Here is a 10,620-nt window from a genome sequence, read left to right as displayed (position 1 = left end):
GACTTTGACTAATGGTAGTAATGCAGAAAAAAGATTTAACTACAGCACCTGACTAACATTCTGCAGATGTATGAAACGTGGCTAATTTTTGTTAAGCGAGTTGCAAGAAAGACACATCTTCCTGTGATATGTGGCAAAACCTATTTCAGCTCCACAGGAATCATGAAAGGCAATTATCTTTAGAACTGCCAGGGACACTTACAGATACATGAGGCTTCATCTGCTTTCCAGGGGTTTGATCTCATCCATTGCTTTATATCACACCTTGAAGAGCTGTCAACTTTTTCAAAAGTTGTAGTTCCATAATCAGAAGACATAAAAAAGGGGGTATTGGTCAGTCCTCTGAGTCTGCATTTCCCCCTCCAAAAAATCCCAAACAATTCCCATTGTCCAAACTTGAGCAACAGAGAAGCTTCTGTTATTCCTGCAGCAATGCCCATTTTCTTTTTCTCCTCTCATCTTGCTATTTTGAATTCATAAAGACAGAGCCTCTACCTTTCTCTAAAATTTCCTGACACATCTATTGCCAGGAAAAGTAACAGTGTGCTATTTATCTGAGCAGAACAAAGCTAGCGACTATACAAATACTATCCTCAATTAATTCCACAAGCTATGTGGATGAAGAGCTGAGAGCAACTTTGTGTGTCACAAACTATCCAACAAGACAAAATCAGGAAGCCAATATTGTGTGCTGCATGGACTCACAATCCTCTCGAACCAGATATTGCAGGCAAATCTAAGGAAGAAAGGTATGCTCAAACACAGTCATCATTTGGTAGCCCATTATCAAAGTAGAAGATACTGCCTAGAAGTACTGCTCAATATGCTGGCTGCCATCATGAAGAGCCTTGAGCTGCATATTTTTGGGAACTGAAGAACTTTCATATTCATCAGGTCAGATACCTTACCTCTAGATATCAGTAGGGTCATATTGACTGGAGTGTTTGCTGAACTCATGCAGCAGTTGTGTCTTGTATTCATGAAGAAGCCTAAAAGATATTATGTGGAAAGAGAGAGCTCTTGACAGTCATTTTTTGTGCCTTTGCTCCTTTCTCCTTTGGTCGTGTTTTCAGTTATTCAATTAATTCTATTTGAAAGCAATTAATTATTTGGCCACCTCTGGCTTACTGGTAGCTAGCTATTTCAAAGAATGAAATCAATCCTAATGATAGGCTTTACTTCTGAGATTTACTTCTGAGTAGTACTTGTGTAAGTCCAGAGGAGCTCCATTAGTACTGAACACACATACGTCCCTGAAAAGAGTGGTTTTGTGTAAATGGGTGGACCTCAGGAGGAAAACACAGGGCCTCTCAAGGAATACAAATACAAAGTTTTCAAATGCAAACAAGAAGCCAAATTCAACATTCATTTTGGCAAGAGATAGGAAGGGTGATATGAAGACCGGTGCTCTGTAGGAAGGTGAGTTAGTTTTCATCTCTAAGTAAATTTTGCCCTGCTTCCAAAGACTGAAGCCAATATACTAATAGAAATGTTAGCTATACTCTTACCAGAACTGTCTACAGGAGCAAGCACGGGAAAATTCAGATGAGCCATGCAGGCATGATCCGGTATCATCAGCTCCTAATAAAAGCCTAAATTCAGGCATTAATGTAACCTCAGTACTGCAGTACTTGTACAAAAAAAAAAAAAAAAAAGGAAAAAAAAAATGCCTACAGTTTTTAAGGGGCAGGGCTCAAAAAGCCAACAAGCACCTGCCAGTTCAGGAGTTTATAATGACTCACCAAGCCTCACTAAACCTGCTCTAATACAATTCTGGTTTGGGTTTTTTTTTTTTCCATATGCCCCTGACTCATACTTCATCTGTTCTTCTTAGAGAGGAAGGAGACATAAATTTGTGTAATGATCTTCTGGAGTGATCCTGGTTTATGTACATCTTCTGTTCTTTCATTGTCACAAAGGGCTATAAAACAAGTTGGTACTTGCATATCCACCTGAAGATAAGGAGTAGGTTCATAATGTCAAGCAAGAAATATTATATATGGTAGCAGTGGCATCCAGATAAACATTGCCAGCTATAAAAAAGGGAAACACCACTGGATCTTTTCTTGGGAACATAGTCCAGCTAGATGAGGAAAAACCACATACCCAGGTTCTGAGAAGTCTTTTTAATAACATGACAGCTTTGTTTTACTTTTGGTAGTAAAATTATTGTATGTTAAAATAGGTCTTTCCTCTTTTTTTTTTTTCCTGCTTAATGTAGCAACACACACTATTCTTCAAAGCCTTTTAATTATGGGGGTAGAATTTTTTTTTATGAGCCTCCCCTATACTCTGAATAAAATACACTGAAATCAAAGTAGACCTAAATTACCAGTCTCTGTTTTCTGTGAGTTATATTTTTATTCATCACTAAACATCACACCTACAGAATCTCATGTGATCATTTCTTAGCATTTCTTTTGCATGTACATTTTCTCTCCTTTTAGTTTGAAAAAACAAGTCAACTTTACAAATGTAATTTCTATTAATACTGCTCCCATTCCATTGCCTGAAACCTCTCCCTTCATTTTACCAATTCGAAGCACTTAAAAGTCATTGGTCACCCTTATGAGATTAAGTTAGAATGCAATTTTTAAGGGAGTAATAAATAGGGGAGTCTTTGTATTTGGCGCTTGGCTTTTGAACTGCTGAAGTGGACTTGTCTGTGTTTTTAAGCCTTACTCATACTGGGAGGGCTGGACTATACTTTTATTTGAATGAAAGTTAAGATACTCACATTTTCATAGGATCCTGTGGGTTGTAGTATAAAAAAAACATCAAGCACAAGGACGTTCAAGATAAAAACACTGGATAAGAAGACTTTGATTCTAACTCTTAACATTAACTCTACCTCTCTGAAAACAGCAGTTTTCCTGCTTTTGTTTTTATACCCTCACTTTTAATTTTCCTTTTGCCTTCTCTCTAAATAACAGTTGGAAATTACCTTAACAACTGGTCCTCCTTCAGGCTTTGGGGGGACTTCAGTAAATATCCTCCCAGCCCCCTGCCCAAGTAAAATCAGCCACATCTAAATGTTAGTGGTCAGAGCACAAAGCAGTTTAAGGTGGTGAAGAAAGCTGCATCTGATTGAAATTCTAAGAAGAGTTTGGGCAGCAGAGTATAATTACCTGGCTGGACATTGTCCAGGACATCACCAGCTAACATCTTCACTCTTACAGTGATAGTAACCTGGGAGCTCTAACGACCCTGTACAACCAGCAACCTGATCGTTAACTCAAGTGGAGTGTTGTTAACCCCCTGCAGCAGTGCATGCAACCCCTAATGCTTTGCATGAGGATTTTTTAGGATACAAGATGTCATATAAAATCTCACACAAACCAGCATTCCTAATGTTCCAACTTTTCTCTGCCCACAAACTGACCTCTTCAGCTCACTTCTGTGTCATTTGCAGAGTCTCTGAGATCAACATTTAACTGGAGTCCTCCCTGTAGGACACTAAGGTCTATAGGCTGCCACACATACAGAGCAAAGACCATGTTCATACCTGCAGGCATAAGAGACAAGACACAAAATTCCCTGGACTTGCACTGCAGGGAAGAACTGCAGCCATCCGTTGAGAGCCCTTTGGAACACGGAGTAGGAACAGAGATGCCATGGCACACACATCTGCAGGGATTCAGCTGCTATGGAATAGCCCAAAAGCAGTCCAAGATTTTCCAGGGAATCACACCAACTCTAGAGTGACTCTAGAAACCACATCACCTTCAGGCAACAGATGTAAAGGTAACTCATATTGTATAAATAATACTCTATTATCTAAGCATACTCATTACATATAATTAGTGCACATATTATGGATGTATAGAATACATTCCTATTACAGATAATATTGTAATTCCTGGATTTTAAGATTCATCTTAACATCAAACGTTCTGGCTGACTGGAACAACTCTCCTCTTCCTTGGCACGAACAAAGCACCACAGAATGCTTATATGTGCACACTCGCAGACAGTTTTCAACGTGTTGCAGGCTCTCATTATATAACAAAGTCCCTTTGATGTGTCTGTCTGTTGCCTGGAAATCAGTGTGAGACTTCCATGGTCCACTGGGAGCTTCAGGTTAATTAAGTCTGTCATTTCTACATGGGGCCTGGTATGATCAGTGACTGAGGCAGCCAGGTAGCAACAACCTCCTTGGAAGTCTTCATGGTTCTTCCACCTCCTCATTACCACTTCTTTGTCTTAAAACACCTGTGTCTAGTGGGATCAATAAGCAACTTTGGAAGGAGTTCTAGTAGCTGAATAAAACACACACTTTACATGGATAGGAGGATGTTTCTGGAGAAACCTGTTACATGAATCCTTGTTGAAGAGGTAAGTTGGGCCCTAACACATCCTTTTCTGCTAGTAGTAGCTTTACAAACAGGGAAAAAGCTTTGTGCCATGGCCAGTCCCCTCTCTTTATGTGTGACCCTGTGTTATCTCACTGCAGTAATGGCAATGGAAGGAGCAAGTGAGGCACCTGGGTATCCTTTCGAAACCTCTAGGTGTTCAGTGTCTGATAACTCTAGCCCTACTAGGATTCTTGCACTCTGCCTTCTCCTCTCTGGCGCTTTGAAGACAGGTGATGACTGCAGCTGGGGTTCAAAGTTCCCCTGCTCTTTCAAGGGAGGGAGTGGAAAGAAGCTCAAAGGTGTTAGAACACAGGAATACCTACAGTGGTCTTGAGATCCATGTTATACTGTTTATGGTGCTAACAGGCAGGAGCTGTGCATGCTCCAGCCAGGGATGGGGTGGTACCACCACCCTAGTGACAAGATCGCAAGGAACTTCTGCAGGCTGGAACCTGCCGAACTTCCCATCCTTGAAGCTGCATTTTCCATTTGATCAATTCCCAGTGTGCTAATCAAAGTGGTATCACTCTTGGAAATAGCCTAGAGGAACAAACAATATAATATATTGAAATGGAATGAAAACCAGGCAAAGGCACGAGTGAGGTGCAGCAGCTACCAACAAGTATTGAGCTGCCTTTCTCAGGGCAGCATCACAAAAAAAACCAAGGTAAAGGTGGAAAAGGGAGTGGAATTTATTATCTAGGTTCAGCTATGTCTACATGGATTGAGCACGGCCGTGTAAAATGTGTCTTGTCTGAGCACTCAGTCTCCGCTATGGTTGGTCAAATTCAGGTGAGGTGATATCAGGCGGTAGGTACTCATTGGCCCCCTCAGGGGAAGAGGAGGGTAGGGCACTCCTGGAAGTGGGAAGGTTGAGTCACTCAGCTCTATTCTTCTACAAGTAGTCATGCAACATATGAGATTAGATATGTAATCTGTACTGTCGCCAAAGTGGTAAATGAATAAAGAAGGTTGCAAAAGGAACGGAAACTCATTCAAATGAAATTGTGTGTGAAAGTGAGTAGAAAATACACTGCAGAAAATAATAAAAGAATAAAAACTTTAAAGGTAAAGTAGCTGAAATTTTACAGATTCTTAAGTAGTATTGCATTGCCAGAGCTATTTGCTGGGCATTAATAATGTGACCCCATTTCCTAGCCAATACAAAGATACATCTAAAATTTTCTAGATAAGATTGTCATATATTAAGAGATAACTTTGGAAAAACTCTTACTTTCAAATTTTCCTCTCCCCTTTTTAAAAAAATCCATTTTTTGCCTCTCCAAAGTTTGAGAATTTGTGGGAGTATGTGGGGGTTGGGTCCACCTAAAAAGATCATCCATAGTCTAAAGCAGTTACCAAAAGTGTAAGTATTCCATATTGCAAGAGCAGGGAAACTCCCTGAAACTTCTTTATCTCTGAAGCTAGAATGAGTTTCCTGTCTTCAAAAGCCCTATCCTTCTTTCCAAGTAAATATTCAAATTATAATACCCAGGGTTGTCTGGAGAAACAAACTGTATTGCCTAGAAAGTAAGTTACTTTTTCCCAAAGATATTCCTAGTAATTTAAAAATACCTAGAAGTTAGCGGGATAGTTTCAAGAACATGTAATTCTTGTGTAGAATGATCTAATCACAAGGCATGAGAAGGGGACCACTGGAACTCTGAAGACCTCTGTTTGATTCCTGATTCAGCCACTGATTTTCTCCCCATGACTGCCAAGGTCATCCAGTTTTTCCTATACCTCATTTCCCCAGGTGTAAAATCGGGCTGATTTTCCATAACTCAGGTTGACACTAAGAAAGCAGAGATCCTTATGTTTTCAATATGGTAGGACAGAGGACTTGGGCTGCACAGACGTAATTTAAATCCATTGATTATTTTCCTTCACTGTATTCCTACTTGCCCTACTATGGAAGGTGTTAGAAAAGTCACTACCACCATTATTCCAAGTTATTCAAACATGAAGTTCCGACACAATGACAACTGGTGCACCTGGGGAAAAGAGGCACAGAATAGAGTTCAGCTGTGAACTTTTTCATAATGACCACAGATCCTAAGACGAAGAGTGCCAGGAAATGTTTTATTTATCCTAACCAGCTTGATTCCAGAAGCACCAAAGTTATACTGACCTAACTGGCTCTGTAAATGCCCAGAAGAAAGCGACTCATATGTTATTGCTGTCAAGCGATTGCTTTGTAGATGTAGGACTGAAACCCAAGGCTTGGTAAGTGCAATGAGAACTTAGATCCACTTAGCCGTAGACTTGTGGTCTGTGCAATTATGGAAAAGGCTGTTCATGAAGGTAGACTCCAGATATATTTTCCTCAGACCCTGCCCTTCTGAAGAACAGCCAAAACTACATACCCATGGATGTTAAAAATCCCGTCCTTTGGTTGAGACAGTTTTGAGATCTGCACTGTCAGATTAGCCCACCTTCCAAGGAAAAAGGCTGCACGGAGATCTCCTTTTTCTCCTGATGCTCCATAAGTGCATGCATCACAGGTGAAATGCACTCAGGAACTGTTGAGATCGAGCATGTTTTCCTCCTGCAAAGAGGCATGCGTGAAGATAAAAGTCAGTCCTGAAAGAAAACAAGACGATGAAGCAGCAGAAATGTAATGCATCCCTGGAGAGGAGTGTGCAGCTCCCACACATGGGTCCCGGTGCTGACAGTCCTGCACATGGAGATGTAACTCACAGCTCTGGAATCCGGAGCTGGAATTTGCTCTGGGATATGTCCCTGCAGACTTGGTGTGCCTGGCTGGCCAGCAGCCACAGGGAGAGCAGTGCCTCTTGGCAACTCAGAGTGGGGCGGATCACGCTTCAGGCAACAAAGTACTTACCATAGTACTCGTGAGGGCAACAGCAGCTAAGGGTAGTTAGGATTGGGCATTTTCCAAAACATCTGGAGCAGCTGAGCTTCTTAAGCCAGGCCTGCCCGGTGCTCTGGTTGTGAGTTAGGATTATTATACAGGTGCCTGTAGACCGGATTAGATATTCATAATTAATTGCTACAGTGTATGATTGCTTGAGCCAAATCTGTGCTCCTAATCCTTCCTCCGCATCTTTTGACTTTCTTATCTCAATGATCGCCTAATGTGAAGTGGTGTAGGCCAACACACAAAGTATCTAGCAGCTGGAACTTACCTGCACTTTCAATACTTACATATCTACCTTAATAGTAAGGAGCTGGTAGCTGGTTTTCCACCCTGCTTTGCACCGGAATGGCTGTGTCTTCCAGCCTCCACAGAAGTTAGTATTGATGCCCTTTTTTACTGGAATTTTGCTTTGCTGTGGGCATCGATCTAACAGAATTTATCCTGCACAGCCTGGTAATAGCCGGTGTTTGCACAGGGCGTGCAGAGGCTGGAACTTCAGTAAGAAGAACCTGCTTCTTTTTTTGCCATTCAGACTTGGTAAAATACAGCTGAATCCCTTTCAAACACAGTTTGCCTGACTAATAGCAGCATCCCACATTCAAGATATTAATCACACAGAGATCGCAATATTGTAAGTAGCAAAAAAATGTAAATGAATATCATATGAAGTACTTATGAGAGCCTCCACAATACTATCCTCTTTAAAATACTGTAGCTAATGCCTGAGCTGATGCCATGCCTTCTTCCCAACTCTGCCAAAATCATTTCAACCCTGTGTAAGAAGGCTTGATTCCTACTAGCAAGCAAAAGAGAGAAAAGCTGTGTTTAGTAGCACTTTCCTCTCTTACTTAGGACTTCCATCTAAATTTAAGTGTTTTTGCTAAGTTAGTTCTTCATTGCAAAGAAAATACTAACTGATATTAAATAATGGCAAGGGCCTTTATTGCTGTAGCAACAAGACAGAGTAGCATTAAAATGCCCTCCCCAGACATGCTCTTTTAAATAAAAAGTGAGCATATGTGACAATGAAGTAAAAGAGGGAAATTGCAGGAGGTGAGTCACTCGTAACATCTTACAAATATTTTCTCAAATATTCTAGCAGTGAGATAATTATAGAAGGGAACTGCCTATCTTTTCTCAAGAAATAGAAATATTATTTTAACTTGCTAGAAATGCTCAGGAAAATTGTATTTCATGAAAGTTCAGGTTTATCCAAGCGGACCGCTGTGGTAGGAGACCGTCCTTCCCAGCTGCGTGCCACCGGAAAAGTGTAACTTATATATTGTATTTCTTCCAGCTAGAGTTTCAAATATTAGCAAAGCTCAGTTGTCATTATTTAGCTTTACATTTTCTAAAATCTCTATTCTTATTGAGTTTGGATTTCTTTTTTTTTAAATACAGATGAAGTCTAATGCATAGAAAAGTATTTATTAGTGTTGTCCATACATAAAGATAACAGAAAATGGAACTTCAAAAGAACATACAGGCAGTGTTGAGCACAAGTGCTTTAGCTGCTTAGTAAGGGGTCCAGTCCTGGGCCTATGTACAAACTTGTATAAGTCATTTTATCCCTGAGTTTCTGTGTACCTGCCAGAAAATGAGTATAACATGCTTCATACTATAGGAGAAAAAGAGAAAATTGAAGTTTGCAAAGTTTTCTGACATCCTTTGATGAGATTGGAAAGCTGAAGCTTTGCAAAATTATGGAAAAATCTGAAAATCTTGTTACCCTTCATTATTACGATGATGAAAAACTAATGATAATGTAGTTCCCTATCAAAATGTTGCTTGCACTGGCTGAGAAAGCTGAAGTCTGCAAAGCTGCAGAAGTATTTTCAAAACTGCTTTATAAGCAACACTTTGCCTAGGTCCTGTGAAAGATCAATCTTTGACAAAGGTTTAGCACTTACAGAGAAATCGAGTTAAACACAGAGAGAGAGAGAATATTTTGAATATATTTTGAAGTTTATTTTTCTTAATAATTTTTAGGTCAAAAGTATTGTACATAACCAGGAAGTGCATAGCACTGAATTCATCACTTTGGCTAGCACAGCTCAAAGAGGAGCAAGGAGGCTACTTATATACTTCTGTGTAGAGTATGTAACATCCACTGGTAACACCTGTGTAGCAATCTACGTGCAAATAAAATCTATAATATCCTCAACTATGCCAAGTGTAGTCTGTTGTGTATATACAAAATCAGAAAAATATATGCCTTTTTTTCTTATGTACACTATATAACATGAGAATAAAATCTGGGATAGTTTGCAGTAACTTAGATGAGACTGGACTTTCATTATACAGAGCTTTAGAAACACTTCCTCAGCATTTTTTGTCTTGCACCATTGTGATAAAAAAGTTGCAGAAAGAAAGCAGGCTTTCTGGACAGTATTCCTCGGCCACCTTTTTCTGATCAATATAATCTATGTCTTCAACACAGTCTTGAGGACTGTGTTCTCTCTTTTTTTCAGTCACAGAGGCAACTGGTGGAGTCTGAACAACTTCTTTTGCATGATGAATTGTGTTCCCTTTCGCAGGACCCACTGACGTTAGTAGGCTTGAGCGGGTCAACTTGAGATGAGCGCTTCGTGGGCCTTTCCTACATACTTTAGATTTTAGGACACTTTTGGGGTCTTGACAGATCTGCTTCTGCTTCTTTAGGGATCGGGAGACTTGTTTCCAGTAGGATTTCTGGTTTGATGCATACTGTGGACAGGTGGAAGGGTCTCCAGAGAATTCGCACCAGAACTCGCTGTCACCATGCTTGCACTCTACATGCACAGTAGTAGCATTCATGTCGGTCACTACCCAGGTGCACTCAGCATTTTCTTTGGTTTTAAACTTGCCTTTAGGAGATGCTCTTCCTCCTTTTGTCTTCCGCCCTCTTTCATTTTCTTGGTTAGATTCAGTTTGGTTTTTTCTACCGTCTTCTATGCCTTGTCTTCTCTTTTTTCTTTCCTTCTGTCTTTCACAGTTGGCTAGCAGCATCTGGGAGACCAGAATCAACACACAAAGAAGTCCAAAGCTTTTGATCCTCATGGTCTCTGTTTTGCTTGTTATCTGCCTTCATAACAAACAAACAAACAAACAAACAAAAATATAAAAACATTTTCACTTAATACTGGACTCCATTTGACAGTTGCAGTATTTCAGACATGGTATTGCACTGCTCTTTGATACCAATTAAAATGATGTTACTGGCAAAATCCTCTGTCGTTTGTGTGAATAATACCTGGTTTCTAGAACCACTACGTATTATCCTTGAGAACTGTAGATGGCTATGGAGTAAGTCCTTCCGATCCAATTACTTAATTACCTATGCAATGTGGAACAAAAGAGAGTCACTCCCAGGACGTGCTAGTGCCCTGTGACTGAGGTATCTTA

At 40.2% G+C, this 10,620-nt stretch overlaps 1 protein-coding gene across 1 annotated transcript; it reads right to left on the bottom strand.

Moving 5' to 3' along the window:
- Positions 1 to 9,558: 9,558 nt before the first annotated feature.
- On the bottom strand, positions 9,559 to 10,275 carry FGFBP1 (fibroblast growth factor binding protein 1). The gene has a single exon (XM_009582502.1). The coding sequence runs from the start codon at positions 10,273 to 10,275 to the stop codon at positions 9,559 to 9,561; it is 717 nt and encodes a 238-aa protein (XP_009580797.1).
- Positions 10,276 to 10,620: the final 345 nt, after the last annotated feature.

Source organism: Fulmarus glacialis, unplaced genomic scaffold (assembly GCF_000690835.1).
Source record: "Fulmarus glacialis isolate BGI_N327 unplaced genomic scaffold, ASM69083v1 scaffold7740, whole genome shotgun sequence".
Taxonomy (NCBI): domain Eukaryota; kingdom Metazoa; phylum Chordata; class Aves; order Procellariiformes; family Procellariidae; genus Fulmarus; species Fulmarus glacialis.
This window is presented reverse-complemented; position numbering and strand designations above follow the sequence as displayed.